General features: G+C 33.1%; 1 protein-coding gene across 4 annotated transcripts in view; it reads left to right on the top strand.

Moving 5' to 3' along the window:
- VPS13A (vacuolar protein sorting 13 homolog A) overlaps positions 1 to 18,193 on the top strand; it is a 228,674-nt gene that overhangs the window by 198,720 nt on the left and 11,761 nt on the right. For 2 of the 4 annotated variants that reach the window (XR_013334008.1, XM_077759359.1), the window contains exon 68: positions 5,968 to 6,082. Coding sequence is in view for 3 of the 4 variants with exons in the window: in XM_077759359.1 (XP_077615485.1) it covers positions 5,968 to 6,082 (115 nt within the window). In the remaining variant the exon portion in view is untranslated. Of the gene's footprint in view, positions 1 to 5,967; positions 6,083 to 6,275; positions 9,160 to 18,193 lie in introns of those variants that run through there. The other 2 variants (XM_077759360.1, XM_077759361.1) reach the window with 2 other exon arrangements.

Genomic DNA, 18,193 nt, shown 5'->3' with positions numbered 1-18,193 from the left:
TTTGAGAACCACCATCCAGACCACTACATATGTTTTCCCAGATTTCAGTATAGTGACATTTTGCATAACTGTAGTACAATATCACAACCAGGATATTGATGTGGATACAATCCATTGGTTCTATTCAGATTTTCTCACTTTGACTTGCACTCATTTGCTTCTCTGTGCCCTCATCCCATTTGTTATGTTTGTCTATCCACCAGTTAGCACCACACAAATACTTTGTGTTGCCCTTCCATAACTCCATCTACCTCTCTCCCTTAGACCCCCCAAAATCTTTAATACCACTTTAAACACCCAAATATAGTCCATTTAAAATTGAGATATAATTCACATACTGTACGAAATTGCCATTTTAAAGTGTGCATTTGGTAGCTTTTAGCATTCACAGGGTTGTACAGCTATCAGCACTAATTCCAGAACATTCTCAGTCACCCCAAAGAAAACCCTGCACTTGTCAGCAGTTACCATGTCTCTTTCCTTTCAGCCAGTGGCAACTATTCTACTTTCTGTTGATAGATTGACCGATTCTGGACATTTTATACAAATGGAGTCATACAGGGGCGCCTGGGTGGCTTAGTCGGTTAAGCGTCCGACTTTCGCTTAGGTCATGATCTCGCGGTTCGTGGGTTTGAGCCCCGCGTCGGGCTCTGTGCTGACTGCCAGCTCAGAGCCTGGAGCCTATTTCAGAGTCTGTGTCTCCCTCTCTCTCTGACCCTCCCCTGCTCACGCTGTCTCTCTCTCTCTCCTAGAAATAAATTTAAAAAAAAATATTAAAAAAAAAAATGGAGTCATACAATGTGTAGCCTCTGTGTGGCTAGAGTCTTCCACTTAGCCTTATGAGGTTTTCAAGGTTCATCCGTGTTGTAGCATAAATGAGACCTTCATTCCTTTTTATGGTTAAATATGCCATTGTATGAATAGGCTCCCTTGGGTTATCTGTTAGCTGACGGCTATTTAGGTTGTTTTTACTCTTTGTTGCAAACAGTGCTGCTGAAAACAACATTGAAGTTTTCATGTGGATAAAGGCTTTCAGTTCTCTTCTGTTTTTCTTTAGAAATGGAATTGCTCAGTCAGTTTGATAACCTCTGTGTTTAACTTACTGAATTAATTACCAGACTGTTTTCCATAGCAGCTACACTATTTTATGTCCCCATCAAAATGTAGAAGTTTCCAATTTCTCCATATCCTCTCTAACACTGGTTATTTTCCATTTTGCTTTTTTAAAAATAGTTACTCTATTGAGTGTGAAGTAATATCTCAATGTGGTTTTGATTTGTATTTCTTAATGATGTAGAACATTCATTTTGCTTTTTTGGCCATTTGCATAATATTTACCGGAGAAATGTCTATTCATGTAAAATGTCTTTTACATTTTTTAATTGAGCTGATTGTCTTTTTACTGTTGAATTGTAAGAGTTATTTGTATATTCTGGAAACGACCACATTTTCTCCTATTTATGTATTGTCTTTTATCTTTTTTACTGGTGCTTTTTGGTGGAGTCTATTGATCTGTATCTTTGGTTGCTTATGCTTTTTCTGTCATACCTAAAAAAGCATTACTTAGTCCAAGGTCATGAAAATTTACGCCTGTATTTTCTCCTAGCAGAGTTACAGTTTTACTTCTTAAGTTCAGGTCTTTGATTCATTTTAATTTTTAAATTTTTGTATGTGATGAGAGGCTGGATCCATATTTATTCTTTTGCATGTATAAATCTAGTTGTCCCAGCACTATTTGTTTGAAAGGACTCCATGTTCCCTACTGAATGGTCTTGACACTATTTTCCAGTATCAGTTGACTATAAATTGGAGATTATTTCTAGACTCTCAGTTCTATTCCATTGATCTGTATGTTTGTCCTTAATGCAGTAACACACTGTTTTGATGACTATAGCTGTGTAGTCAGCTTTGAAATCAGTAAGCAATGAGTCTTCTGACATTGTTCTTTTTCAATATTGTCTAGATATTCTTCTCTGAGTCACTTTAATTATCATGGATTTTAGGATCAGTTTGTTAATTTCTGCAAAAAAGTATAGGTGGAATTTTGAATAGTGATTGTGTCGAATCAAGATCATTTTGGAGATTATTGCCATCTTAACAATATTAAGTCTCCCAATCTATGAAAATGGATGTCTTTCCATTAATTTAGGTTTTTAATGTTTTTCCAGTGATGTTTTGTAGTTTTCAATATTCATGTCTTTTCTTAAATTTATTCATAAGTATTCTTTTTGGTGCTCTTATGTTTTTATTTAATTTTTGGATTGTGTATTAGTAGTATATAGAAATACTAGTTTTTCTATATTGAGCTTTTATTCTGCAACCTTACCAAACTTGTTTGTTAGCTCTAATAGTTGGATTTTATTTATTTTTTAAGTTTATTTATTTATTTTGAGAGAGAGAGTGAGTGGGAATGAGTGAGAAAGAGAGAGAGATCAAGAGAGAGAATCCCGGGCAGGCCTGCAATGTCCGTGCAAAGCCCAATTCAGGGCTAGAACTCAAAAACCATGAGATCGTGACCTGAGCTGAAGTCAGACGTATAACCCACTGAGCGACCCAGGTGCCCCTGATAGTTGGATTCTTTATGGTTTTGTATATATAAAATCATGCCATCTAGAAATAAAAGTAGTATGGGCTGCCTGGGTGACTCAGTCGTTTGAGCATGGAGCCTGCTTCAGATTCTGTCTCCCTCTCTCTCTCTGCCTCTGTCTGTCTCTCTCTTTCTGAAAAATACATTTTTAAATAAATAAAAAAATAAAAATAAAAGTAGTTTGAGTTTTTCCTTCCAGTCTGAAGGCCATTTGTTTCTTCTTCTTGCTTAATTACCTTGGCCAGAACTCTAGTACAGTGTTGAATTACTAAAACCAGTCATGCCTGTCTTACTGAAAGAGAAAGTTTTCAGTCTTTCATCATTAACTCTGATATGAGCCATGGCTTTTTTGTAGATTTTTAAAAAAATTTTTTATAGTTGATTCATTTTTGAGACAGAGCATGAGCGGGGGAGGGGCAGAGAGAGAGGGAAACACAGAATTCAAAACAGGCTCCAGGCTCTGAGCTGCCAGCACAGAACCCGATGCGAGGCTCAAACCCATGAACCGTGAGATTATGACCTGAGCCGAAGTCAGACACTCAACTGACTGAGCCACCCAGGTGCCCCCTAGAAATATATATATATATATATATTTTTTTTTTTAGATATTCTTTATTAAGTTGAAGAAGTTCCTTTCTGTTTCAAGTTTGAATGCCTTTATCATGAAAGGATATTAGGTTTTGTCAGATGCTTTTCCTGTATTAATTAAATTGACATTGTTTTCTTCTTTGTTTTACTAATATAGTATATTACATTAATTTTCATTTGCTGAACCAACGTGACATAGCTAGAATAAATCCCATTTGATCATGATGTATAATCCTTTTTATGTGCTGCTAGATTTAATTTGCTAAAATTTTATTGAGTTTTTTTGCATATGTATTTGCAAGGAACATTGGTCTGTAGTTTTTTTGTGTGATGTTTGCCTGGTTTTGGTATTAGGATAATACTGTCTTCCTAGAATGATTAGCAAATATTCCCTTCTCTTCATTTTTTGAGATGATTTTGTGGAAGAATTGCATTAATTTGTGTTTAAACATTTGATAAAATTCACTAGTGAGCCCATTTGGATTTGACTTTTATTTCTGATAAGATTTTTGATTACTCTTTCAGTCTATTTATTTGGTATAAGTCTTATTCATATTGTCTGTTTTTTCCAATCATTTGAAGGCCTCTCTCTGATGGTTTGTCGTTTTTTATTGACTTTATCAAAGAACCAATTTTTGGTTTCATTGATTCCCTCCATTGTTTTTCTATTTATGTTTTCTCTAAATTTTTTTTCTGCCCTAATTTTTCTTATTTCTTTCCTTCTGCTAGCTTTGGTTTCGTTTGCTTTTCTATTTCTAGTTTCTAAAGATGTAAAGTTGGATTGTTGATTTGGGATCTTTCTTCTTCTTAAGTGTTAGCTATAAATTAATCTCTGAGCACTGTCTTCACTACATCCCATAAGTTTTGGTATGTTGTCTTTTTATTTGTCTCAAAGTAGTTACTTTCCTTTGTTACTTTTCTTAGACCTGTAGTAATTTAGGCTTCTGCTGTTTAAGTTCCACAAATTTCTGAATTTCTCAAATTTCCTTCTGTTAGAGATTTCTAATTTTATTCTGTGTAGCCAGAAAAAAAACATACTTTATAAATTTTAGTACTTTTATATTTATTGAGACATGTTTTATGACCTAAAACATAGTCTGTCCTGGAAAGTATTTTGTGTACACTTGAGAAGAATATGTAGTTTGCATTGTTGAATTAAGTGTTCTCTGTATAGATGCCTGTTAGGTCTAGTTAGATTATAGTGTTATTCATGTCTTCTATTCCCTTGCTGATCTTCTCTGTCTCTATGATATTCATTATTGAAAGTAGGATACAGAAATAACTATAATTGTAGATTTTTTTTCTCTTTTTAGTTCTGCCAGTTTTTGCTTCATGTACTTGAGAACTCTTTTGTTAAGAACTTAAATGTTTATCATTTTTATATCTTCTTGATGGATTAACCCTTTTCATATAAAATGTCCTTTGTATCTAGTGAGTATTTTTTGTTTAAAGTTTAATAATTTTCCGATCTTAGTATGGTTATTCCACCTTTCTTTTGGTTAATATTTACATGGTATATCTGTTTCCGTCTTTTTATTTTCAACTTACTATGTCTTTGACTCTAAAGTGAATCTTTTGCGAACAGTATTTAGTTGGATCATCTTTTTTATCCATTCTGCCAATCTCTGCTTTTTAATTGGTGAATTTACCCCATATGTATGGGTACATTATGTAGTAAGCTCTTATTACTTACTGAGTCTCTAAATATTTGTTGAATGAGTGAACAAACAAATGGACCATTCTCATGTAGGACTATACAGTACAAAATGTTAATTTATTATGGTACTACCTTTAGCAAAGTATTTATGTATTTCAAACAATGCATATCAAGCCCAAGTAGGAATATGTTGGGTATTTGAGCATTAAAAATCCATACTTGTCATCAGTCTGACTTACAGCAATAATAGATTGAAGGAGATTAGCCATAAGATCACGGCAGTGACCAGGAAGGAATTTCTAATTAAAATTCATTACCCATTCAAAATTTTCAAAAACAGTAACAAAAACTATATGCATACTAAGAGTAGAAATGAACTTCCTTGGCGTGTCAAAAGGTACCTTTAAAATACAAAATGAAATTATTGTTAATATTGGTTCTTCATGGAAAACTCAGTAGAAGCTGTCCCTTTAAAGCTAAGAATGAAACAAGGTTGCCTACAATCTACTTTTATGTTTATTTATATTTATGTTTGGTATTGGAGGAACCAAACAGTACAGTAGAAAAAGAAATTACGGGGCGCCTGGGTGGCTCAGTCGGTTAAGCATCCAGCTTCAGGTCAGGTCATGAACTCACAGTTCGTGGGTTCAAGCCCACGTCCAGCTCTGTGCTGACAGCTCAGAGCCTGGAGCCTGCTTCGGATTCTGTATCCCCCCTTCTCTCTGACCCTCCCCTCCTCTCTCTCTCTCGCTCTCTCTCTCTCTCTCTCAGAAGTAAATAAAACATTAAAAAAATTTTTTAAATAATAAAAATTAAAAAAGAAATTAAAAGCCTTAAATCAGAGGAAAAAGCAATACTCCTCATTTGCCCATTCTCTGATTGTTGTCTACAAAGAAAGTCCAGGACAAGCTATAAACAAACTTCTTTTCAAGTCTCTATTTTTCTAGCGAACTTAAAATATTGGTGTCATAAAGACAAATTTTATTTTATTTATTTTTTAAGACAAATTTTAAAATAGAGGAGTGATATCATAATCTTATCCAAAAGAACATTCTTTGCAGTAGTTGCATTTAAAAGTGCACTTAAGAGTATTTGAATAATTTTTATAGTCACGTTGTTCTTTTTCCCCCTGTAGAGCTACAGAGAGTTCTGATGAAGTGGAGAGCCTGCGACCCCCTCGATTCTTTAATGAGGATGGAGTCATCAGACCTTACAGGTTGAGGGATGGTACTGGCAACCAAATGTTACAGGTGGGTGAAGAAATATGTTACACATTAAGATTAATTTAATCAAGTTTGCTTTATTTAAAGTATATGTTTCAAATATATGTTAGATTATTTGGGCTTTATATGTTTTGTTTAACTCTGTTTAGAAGTTTCTTATGTTTACTTGGGTTTTAATGTACATTTATTTACTATAAGATTTTTTTTTTCTTTTTTACAGGCATCAAAAAGTTTGATATGAAAACAGTTAATGCATGACTTTGCAAGTGAAAGCCAGCAGTAGATTTTAGTCTTAAAATTTACAAACTATACAGCTGTTTCACTATTTTGAATACAAAGAAAAGCTTTTGTATTGGTAACTTTTTGTATAGGATTTTAGTGAATCTGATCTTTTTGTAGGGTATTCTTAGTTCTTTACTGGGTTTGCTAGATTTGTTGAAAACCAGTGTGCCTTTTGTACCCTCGTAACTGGTGGTACTTAATCAGTTAGACCGCTTCAGTTTGGGTACTCCCTCTGCATTATCAGGCCACTAGTAACTTTTATATTAAAATTCTCATGTCCACTTGGGCATGGATAAAGGAAGAATTAGTTCCACTGCTCTTGCGAATTCTTGGGTTTCTTAGGCTTTTCTTTTGATAATAATCAGGTGGTCATGACCTTGTTCCTGCCTTATGCAGTCTATTTAAAACCTGTGGAATCTGATAAGCAGTTCACATGAGAGCCCAACATCCTTTTAGAAAGGAAAATTAGCTTCTGAAACAGTGAACCATTGGAAGGTAGAATGTTTTATCTATTTAGATACTTTTCTTAATTTGAAAATTGAACTTTTTAAGTTTTGGATTATGGTGTAAGTAGCACACCATAATAGTTTATACCGATTTCAAGTTATTTCATCTGTGGTTTAGATGTGGAATACTAAAGTAAATAATTTGTTTAAAAACAAACCAGGACTCATTATGTTATATAGACTTGAAAGTATTTGTAGTAATTATAAACTCTGGGGATATGGTGCTTCCTTTATAGTCTTGATATTTTAAATATTGTCATGTGTAAAATGGCCATGATAAATATTTAAAGCTTTAATATTTTACCAACTACATGTAGAGTATATAATTTTGAATAAAATATACTTCCATCTAATATAGTAAAACATGACCATTGAGTTAATTTGTATTATTTAATAAAGTGATAATGTATTTAAGATGTTTTTAAAGCATCAAAATAATTGCATATTGGGATAGAACTGGCTATCTAGTGAAAGGTTGTGCTCTAAAAGGCATTTCATTGTATAATCTCTACAGTGACGTAGAGTGTATCATTCTTTGGAAGATGGAAACCGTGCAGAAGTCATCTGTAGTTAATACTATTGAAAAATATACTTCTATTCAGTTCCTGCCTTTGTTAGGGAAGTAACATGTTACTTACTTTAGTAACATATGATGTTAGTAACATACTACTAACATTTTATTGTAGCAAATAGTTATCAAATCACCTATTAAAACTAAAAATATTTCTTGAGAAATTTTTAATAAATTTAGTAAGGATGAGTAGTGAAGAGAATTTAGAAATATATCATCATTATTAGGAAGTAGATAATAGCAGAATAAGAAAGACATGAGATACTAAAAATTTCTCACAGTTGATAACTTGATTTTAGTGACAAGTAAATTTATTTTATACCTTCATTGTTTGATGAAGCTTTAAACTTTGGGATTTAAAGGTCATGACTCTTGACTGTGTTTTTAAAGGTGCATATTATTTTTAGTGGGCCAGTCTTAGTTGCTTAAAAGAGCTGTTTAAATGACTAAAACCTCAAAATCCTTGTCAGCCATTTTACTTGTTTTTCAGCAAAAGCATTAAACACAGTAATAGCTGAAATACCTATAGGAATTCACCAGAGGCCTTAGGATGTTTTTGGCTAGCATTATTCTCTTACAAGTATAAGAAGTAGGTTGTTGGTTTGGTGGTAATGGTCGTTTTTTAATCAGAACTCTATTATTAGCAAACACTTTAAAATAACATGAATGCCAGTACTATAGAAAAAAAAGTAGATGACATAGAAAAATGATTTAAAATCTCATCTGCCAAGATTTAATCTAAGTGACTTAACAGAGGTGCTCTTAGAAAATGTTTAATACTGCAAATATTTCTCCTTTTCTTTTCTAATTCTCCAAAAAAGATACTCTGTGTTCACTAAATTATGTATATCAATATATAATTAAATATAAAATATACTCTTTGATCATATGCCTTTGCATCTAGAAAGAAGTACCATATTATAGTGCTTCCTAGTAGTCAATTCAAGTTCTTGCTAGAGAAATAGAGTAACAATTCTAATATATTCACAAAATACCTTACTGGTATTACCAAATTATTTTACCCATTGAGTGTACCACCCATTGAAGCTTAGTCTTAGGTCTCTCAAGTTACAGAATATTATATCCGTAATTACTGCCCTACTTATCTGAAAGTCGGCTAGATCTGAAAAGTCAGCTTCAAAATTATTCTGACTCCTTGAACATTTCATAATTTTACATGTTTTGCAAGCATTTTGCCATGCTTAACTAACCTTTGTGCTTCTTTTTCCTTTACCATGCTTACAGAAAATTCAGGCCTACAGGGAGTGGATTATGACTCACAGTAGCAGTAGTGATGATGATGACTAGTCAGATCTGAAATGTTAGATTCATGTGTTCTTTGTCAGTTTATTTGGAATGTTTCATTAACATGTTTTGTATGACTGCTGCCTATAATGCCTATATATCCATTTTTAAGGAGTTAAAATACTTTTTCCTTTGAAAATGTGTTTCTATACATTTTCAGAAAGCCAAGTAATTGCATTATTAAGCACCAAAAAATGTATTTTACATACAAAGTAGGACATATTATATACTCTAGCATTTGCTTATATATGTTTTCTGGCTTTGTAATGCAGAGATTGCCTTCATGATTTAAAGTTAGACTTAAATATTTCTTTAATGTTCACTAGTTATCTTTTTAAATTATCTGCTTATTAGCAAAATGCATTTTTTATTATTCTCTGTAAATTTTCTGGGCTGTAATGTAATTCCATTGTGTAAAAGAAAAAGAATAGTAATAGCAAGTCAGTATTTTATATTTAGCATTTTAAAAGTATTTTTGTCAAATTTCTTTTAATAATAATAAACTTATGTAACTTCAAGCAATATGAATTTGTTGTTCTATTCCAAAATCGTATAGATTGTACTACTCTTATAAGGAACATTCGTGATTTGTCATGAAAGGTTAGGTGATGACATAATTTGTAGTCTTAGAATGAAAAAAAAAGTTCTTTCATTCACTTTGTATTTCATCATATATTTTTTGTGAAACAAGGAACAAACTTGGTTTATAGTAATTATATTTGTTAATCTAAATATCCATATGCTATATCCCTGTTATAAAATATTACAAATTCATTCAGGATATTAGAGTATTTTATAGTAAGCATAATTGTGTATTTTTCTTGGTAAAATTGGGAAAATATTATCTGTCTCTGAAAAATCTATGAGCAAGCCTTTTATGTTTTGTGCAGTGAAGGGTTTTTTTTTTCTAATTTTCAATTTAAAACTATTTTGTGCTATTTCTTTCTTTTAATGTTTTATGAGAGAGAGGGAGAGATAGCACACACCTCCATGCACACATGCGAGCAAGTGGGGGAAGGGATAGAGAGAGGGGCACAGAGGATTCCAAGCGGGCTCCTTGCTGACAGTAGAAAGCCTCATGTGGGGCTCGAACTCACAAACTGTGAGATCATGACCTGAGTTGGATGCTTAACCAACTGAGCCATCCAGGCACCCCTATCTTGTGCTAATTCACTAGTAAGTTAGGTGTACAAAAGAAATCGTCTAAAGAGTGAATGACTGGGGTCACCTGGGTGGCTCAGGTCATGATTTCGCAGATCCCGGGTTCAAGCCCTGAGTCAGATTCTGTGTCTCCCTCATCTCTCTCTGCCCCTTCCCTGCTTGCAAGCTATCCCTGTCTTTCTCAAAAATAAATAAATAAATATTTAAAAAATTTTTAAATAAAGGGTGAATGACTAGTATTAGTATATTTTTTGAAGTTTTTATTTACATTCCAGTTCATTAACATACAGTATAATATTAGTTTCAGGTGTACAGTAGAGTGATTCACCAATTCTCTATACTACCCCGTGCTTTTCAGGACACGTGCACTCCTTAATCCCCATCACCTGTTCTCCCCATCCCCCCCAGCCACCTCCTCTCTGGTAACCATCAGTTTATTCTCTATAGTTAAGACTCTGTTTCTCAGTTTGCATCTCTCTGTCATCTAATTCTTTTTTAGTTAAACGTTTAATTCCTATGATTGCTCTGTTTCTGGATCGACAAAGAAACATTTACCTTGATTTATGTTAATCAGTTTGTATTGAGCTTCTGTTAATTGGATTGTAGTAAATAGCCTTAACTGTTCAACTTTTGGTTTAATTGATTCAGCCCATCATTTCTGAATGTCTTCTAATTCTTAAGTTTACCAAGATTTTAGTTCTATAAATCATTGTTCTATTTCTTAGAAAATGACTATTTTAGTTATCTAATATTGAGCTTACAGAAAAAGATGCTAAATTACAAGGTGTTTTGAAATCTCTACCTGCCTTGCATTCATTTAAATTAAATAGAATTCAAGGTTGTCTATACTAGGACTAAGAAATACATGAGTGCCAAAGAATTTAATTATTGTTTTCATCAAAATAGTATTCTCTTCTCTTTTTGGATAAATAAATATGTGAGAATAGCGACCCTTAAAGTAGTCATGACTTGTATCAGAGACCGTGTAAATCTGTCTTCTCACCCCTGGTCTCTCACCCCTGACCAAAATGAAATAAAACCTACTCCTTCTAAAAGGAGCTAGAAAGAACACAACTGATTATTATTATGTATTGTGTATGTCTTAGGAAGGAAAAGTCTGGGAATGTCTTCATTGGCTTTTTACATTTCAACTAGGCACGGGCCTTTCTAAATGGGAAAAATACTAAACTTCTTGATTACAAGACATTTACTGAGTTTCCTTGGTTGGTCTGTGACACTTAATGGTATGGTCTAGGTGTCATAAAGGTTCTTAAGAATTTACCTGGAAAACTTATGGATATTTCAGCACTGACTTGCTATTTTAATGAAAAGAAAATTGTAGACGGGGTTACATTTGTTTAAGATCCAGTGAACAGTGCACTGATTTAAAACAATATTCAAGTAACTAATAAACTGTCATGTAGTTCGTGTAGTCTTAAGGATTTACCATTCTTCAATTTTTAATGCTTGGAAGTGAAATATGTTCTTAACAGAATGATCGCCCTGTTCCTTCTGTTTCTGTTTTCATGCCACAGTGAAAAAATATTTTCAAGCTGCTTTGACCACCGATAATATTTTTCCAGTTAAAAAAAAAATTGTTGCTTTTATTAGAGAAAAATTCAAGATTGTAGATTCCTCTACTGTTACACCAATGTGCTCTTGTTGGAAATAGAGGACATGAACAAAAATATCTTCTTACTCCTCACGAAATATATAGAAAATGAGTTCAACTTTGGCACTTTTATGACATGCTTATTAGAGGCTTTACAATTAATTAGAATTTTAAAATGGAAGTATTCTGTAAGGAGAACATCTAGAAAGCTGTGTCTAAAAGATTGATTAGTGCCACACCTTTCCATATTCTTTATTCCTTTATATTCTAAATTTCTATATGATGATTGCTTATGTATAGAAAAAGGGAAGGAAAGGTTCTTCTATTTTCTCTAGGGAGTCATCACTCATTCTCTTTGCCTTTGTATTTACTTGACACTTGAATAACATATTGAAAACTGGCAGGAAGAAAAACTCACAAAAATCCTGAAGTTGTGGATACTTATCAGCATGGATAAATTTATAAGAGCAGCCTATACGTTAAATAAGATGAATTGGATGTAGCAAATGTAAATCCAGAATAATATTGCTATCAATATTCCTTATTTAAAAAGGAAGTCAGAATAAATTTCAGTTTCCATATTTAAAGTAATCTGGATTTTATAAATTTTATGTTTTGAAATTGTTGAAAACGTATCAATGTTAAATATTGATTTTAAGGTGATGTTACTAAAATTTGCAAATGGAGCATTGTAATCTATGACTAGGACATCAATATTCAAGATGAAATACATGCTATTGTAGTTACATCCCAAAGTCATATATCCTAAAGAATGAGTAGTAGCTGGTCCGATTTAAGCCCTGTGGTGAAATTTTGCATCATTCTTTCCTATAGTAATGGGAGGCAGCCAGAAACAACTATCCCAAGTGTTACTGAGTACGTTTCTACTGCATCTTCAAGCCTTTGGTTTTGTTTTATAGATTTCCTTGCAAATGTATAATTTATTACTAATTTATAATGGTCAAAAACATTAAAGGTCTTATGGGGTCTAAATAAGTTCTTTAAATTATTCATTTCCATCAAGTAATAATTGTGATGGGTATATAGAAAGAATGTCCATTTTATTCTATCCCTGTACCTTTGAGATAAATGTAGATTAAAAATATTTAGATTGTTAATTTCATCTTTAATTTCAGTGGATGAATGTTTGAATTCATGAAGTGCAGTGAGTATAATCAGTACTATGTAAATCATTACCAAAAGTATTGAATCAGAGAAGAATAAAAGATTTCAAATAGGTCTGTGTTAGGGAACTAATTAGAATAATTTATAATTTTCACATGTAGCAGTTTATGGTTGGTTAGTTTTAATGTGGTAGACCATTTTCGTGTCCATTATTATCTCAATCAGTGTGATGAATTTATTTAGCAATGGTGTGCCTCAAAAATGAGCTTTAAATGTCTAATAACTTTGTAAAATTGGTTTTTAATATAGCCTTTTTTATTACATATATATTCTAAGCACTGAAATGGTAACAAAGATATGTGCTAAATTGCATTATACTGTTTTCTAAATCTTAGAGTTGCTTAAATATTTGAATATTCAGAATAGTATAGTCAATATCACTGTTTTTTAAAAACAATCAGGATAGAGACTTAGCTAAACATGTAATTCTTGATTGGATATGCTGTGTTTTCTACTCTAAATTATCATTTATCAATAACCTGCTTAACTATATATGTCTACAAATATTTTTTTTAAATGTAGAACTTGGGATTTCTGTGAATTAAAAAATTTACAGACCCATCCTTTCGTGGAAAAAGCTATAAGAAAATTTTCAAAAATTACATTTTTTTACATTGTAAAAGTAATACATGCTCAGTGAAGTCGGAAACTACAGAAATAAAAATTATCCTATCTCTTCACCATTTATGATATATTTCCTTTTTAAATTTCTTATTAACATGATTGTGTCCCAAATATATAAATTTGTTATATTTTTTATGTTCTAATTTTTTATGAACAGATTTATTAACTTCTAAAGATTAAAAAAGTGATCTATTCATGGGATAATCCCCAATGTGGGAAACTGGTCTTTATTTCTGGAATACATAAAAGCCAGGAGAACCTTTTCTTAATTTGTGTAAGTTTTGTAGCTGTAGAAGAAGCTTTTCTTCTCTTTTTAATCGAACATGTTTCTACCTTTTTACAAAGTTTTCATCCCTTAAATAAACCTTCTCTTAAAATATGTGTGTGTGTGTCTGTGTGTATGTGCGTGTGTGCACACGTCTGTCCCTAATGTCCTTCATGTATAGGAATGTTGTCACCTGGGTTTTTTCCACAAAGGGTAGCATACTCTTAAGCCTTTCAGATATTTTAAACTTTTATCTGTGCTGCCTTTGAATCTCTCACATCTCTTACCTTGATATCATAGTTGTAATTATGTGAGTTGTTATAGAAGGGAGGCTGTTTTTGTTTGTTGTATATTTCTTTTCTTTCAGAAATTACAGATGTTTATAATTAGCTTCAGACACTGCCTAAATAGCAATTGGAAGATAACTGCCTTCAGCCGACGTGGTCTTTCCCTTTACCTCGGGAGGAGAATTACAACTGATCTGGAAGAAAGGGCTTACCATAGGCAGTCAGAACACCAGAGTAGTACCGAACACTCTTCCTGGCTTCATCTGAAATTTTGAGTAAGTGGACAAGTAGGAGACAGAGGCTTATTGGATTTTACTCTTCATTTTGTGACTCTTCCCCTCCAGAAGCCAACTTCTGAATGGGATGAGGTGGTTGAAGAGAGACAGACCCTGTTATCTAGGCAGGTTAGAGCTCTTAGCATCTCAAAGAGAGCAGGTCCCAGGAGAAAGGAGATTGACCTGGATACATTCTCATACATCACTTATCAGTTTTGCGGAGGTCTCTTGAGAGTCTTTGGTACATCATTTTCGAAGGCCTGTTCTTTCCAACATTTAGTCGTAAGTCCCACTATATTTTGCACCAAAAGAGTAATTCACTCCACTTTGAACCTTCCAGTATTACATAACAATACCTTTTGAATAAGACTTTAAAATTATTTTTTTCTGCAGGTGATGATTCCACTTACTGGAATTTCCAGTTTTCTCTTTTGTCTCAGTTATAAAATGATTTTTTTAATTCTCCTTTTTAATTCAGTAACTTGAATGAGGCCAATTCAATTTCTAAATCTTTTAGGGAAGGATAAATAATAGTATTAACATAGAAAATGTCGTACATTTAACTTTTTAAATCCTCAAATGTTACATTCATGTAGGTTCACCTGGAGTCTTACTCCCTTCTTACTAAAGATGTGCAAATAGAGCTTCAGCTTTGCAGTGGGTATTAGTTTAGAAGCTCTTTAACCTTTATTTTAGCTCCAGGTGCTAAATTGTAACCCGGAACTCCATGCATGACCCCTCTACTTCTGTGTTAGAGCTCTACCTCATATGACTTCCCCTGGTTACTTTGGACAGCACAGAGATTCTCAGCATGCATTGAGCTTAGTAAAGATCATTTGAAACTTTTTTTAGTGTGTGCTCATAGCAGTAGTGTTCTTAGAAAACAATGGTATAAGTTATGAAAAACCTATTTTTTATTGGCCAGATGTCCTGTGAAAGAAAGGATGTTCTCTTGCCAAATGAAACAATTCATTTTCATACAAAATTAAATTGGAGGCCACTCTAATTCATCTAAAAACAAACTTTAATGTCATCTATGTAAGGAAGCACCGTGTACTTTTTCTGTCCAAGAGTCTTCAGTTATAAATTCAAATGAAACTGATATCTCTGTTACTTTTGATGATGACTAATGAATTATAATGTCAAATTTTCAATGAAAAATTACCACTGTAAAGAACCCTATAGGAAGCAATGTAGAAAAAAATGTACATCAGGCATTTTGTGGCACCACTAGTCTGAGGTAGTTGTTTTAGTTAAAGATTTCATGAAGCTCCAGTGTCAGAATGTATAAGTATAGGAGGCTGCATATTTCTTGTAGAGAGTTAACCTTGATAGAGTAAACTGCCAGGCTACTTAAAATTTTTTTTTTTTGCCAAAAAAGTAAATGTATAATTATATATGTGTAATTGAATTTTTGCTAGGTGATCTAGTAGTATAGGTTATATGAATACAAAGAAAAAAACTTAATGCCATGTATTCATTCAAGTGTTTTGTTATATTCTTACTAGTTTTGTATTGGATACTCCTAGATCTTAAGATTACAGGCCTGAAGAGAATAATTGATATTGCTGCTCATATCTTATGAGATTATAGCTGTGGTGAACTTTATTGTTCTAGTGATTGGGGACAAAACAAAACTTATGTTTAGAAGCCAACCATGTCTTGGCAGATCTTCACAGTCTCATTCCTGTTGGCTATGTAGCTGTTTAGATGCAAGGCTCTAAGAAACTATAAGAAATCAAAAGAGACCTAAGATATGCCCAGCCATCCAAGAAGATGATTTCAAGGCATTAGGGAGCTCCTAAAATGCCATCACACTGCATTTGTTGGACTATATGTAATTCTGGGCTAATCCATTTTGACAATAAAAATTATCTGAGCTATAGCAATTATCTTCTGGCCCAGGGCCTGGATTCTAAAACCAGCTAAACCTGAGTGCAGCTCCACCTTTTCCTTTTGCTAGCTTTATAATCTAGTATGCTTGCCTGGCCTCAGTTTCCAAACTATAAAATGGAGATGTCTACTACTTAACAATTGGTGGTGTTGGTATCACAATACCAAGGTACCAATAACCGAGGTGGTATTGCTGATTAAAACAAGGTAATATATGTGATTATTAGTACAATGTGTAGTAAGAACTCCTTATATTTTCATTAATCCAGGTGATTACCAGATGATGCTAGTTCTTCCTCCTCCTCATATAAATTTTATGTTCCACATTTGTCTCCTTTTTATCAGGATAAAAGCATCAATAAATTTTACCCTTTTTCTTCCTTTCAACATTAATAGAATAAATACTTCAGCTAAAATATCAAGACCATTTCCACACATTAATTAGTGACCAATAGAAAAAATTAACCCTTAGTGATTTGGACTGCTCTGAATTACATAATATTTTGAAAGAAATGTTAAAATGTTTAAATTGTTTTTAAGTATGTATAGCATCATGGGTCATTAAATGTTGCTCAATAGAGGTTCTGCTGGAAATGTGTTAGAGAGACTTGTAACTAGCCACTTAAATTATTTTTGGCCCTTCTTCGAGAAGGGCCAATTTTTTTTTTAAGTTTTTTTTAATTTTTTTTTTTTTTTCCCTGAGCGACAGAGACAACGTGAGCAGGGGAGGGTCAGAGAGAGAGGGAGATACAGAATCTGAAGCAGGCCTCAGGCTCTGAGCTAGCTGTCAGCTCAGAGCCCGATGTGGGGATGGAACCCACGAGCTGTGAGATCATGACCTGAGCCCAAGTCAGATGCCCAACCGACTCAGCCACCCAGGCACCCCTAGAAGGGCCAATTTAATGGTCTTCTGTTATCAATGCACATAATTATGTCATGAACATAATTCTGTCCTTTATCTACATTTTGAGTTGAACCAGTTGGTGACAGTTCACGTCTCTTAAGGTAATAGTTTATTTTATTTGACCTTATGTCACAGGGTTATACTCAGCTTTCCTGCCTGGTCTAAGCTCCTAGCATAGCATTGTTTTCCTTTTGGTTAACAATCAGAATAGTCATTAGTTTCGGAGAAGACAAAGGTATGGTAAATTCAGTAAGAGCTGATTCCTTCCTCATCACAAGACAATCACTGAGATTTGAATTTTTTTCTTTACACCAACTTGCCTCACAGAATAGGCCAAGTAACACTTCTTCACTATTGATTACATTTATTCTGTTATATATACGAAATCATTGAGCTTTGAGGTCATGAATTTCCACGATATTTTATCATGAAGCATGGTTGAATGCCTTGTTTCCTGAAGCATGGTTGAATGCCTTGTTTCCTGCCCAGTGCCCTCAAATCTCATGTTTGAAGTGAATTAGTAAAATAGTTTTTCTCTCTAACCATAATCCAATAACTCTAGGAAAATTCTGCTTGTTGCCTACGTTTTCTCTAATGATAAGATTGTTTTGAACAAGTTGTCCATTTACTTCCTTTATAATTGAGAAATGATAACATTTACCATTTTAATTTACAATACCTACCTACGTTTTGTTGTTTCTAAAAGCAAGCTTAATTTTTTAGTATAATCTGTTTATAGACCTTTCTTCTTTCCCCATCATCTGCTAACTATTCAAATTAGCCAATGTATAACGCCATCTATTTGTTGTCTAGTAGATTCTCTTAGCTGATAGCATTCTTACTCTTTATTTTTCATCTAGATGAATTTCATTTTCCTCTTATCCTTCATGTTTCTATCTTTAAAAAAAAAAACAACTCATTTATACCTCCATGAGACTGTGGTCTTGCAAAAGAGCCAGATACTGATCAAATTTTGGAGGTTTTTGTTGTTTTGGGTTTGTTTCTGTTTTTGTTTTGTTTGCTGAACTATATGTTCTTATCCTTTATCCAATGTCCTTAAGTAAATCCCCCATGAATATTAGCACTTTATATTGTTTGGGATTTAAAGCCTTCCGTGTTTGTGATTTATCCTAGCATCTCTGTGTTTTTATATTTTGCTTTGTTTTTTCAGAAATATTTGTTACAGAACTCTGCTGCTTCATAGCTTTTGAATGATTCGAAACCATTAGCATTGTTCTCTGCATTACTGTAATTTTCAGCTTATGTTC

The sequence above is a fragment of the Crocuta crocuta genome, unplaced genomic scaffold, assembly GCF_008692635.1.
Source record: "Crocuta crocuta isolate KB4526 unplaced genomic scaffold, BGI_CrCroc_1.0 scaffold41, whole genome shotgun sequence".
NCBI lineage: Eukaryota > Metazoa > Chordata > Mammalia > Carnivora > Hyaenidae > Crocuta > Crocuta crocuta.
This window is presented reverse-complemented; position numbering and strand designations above follow the sequence as displayed.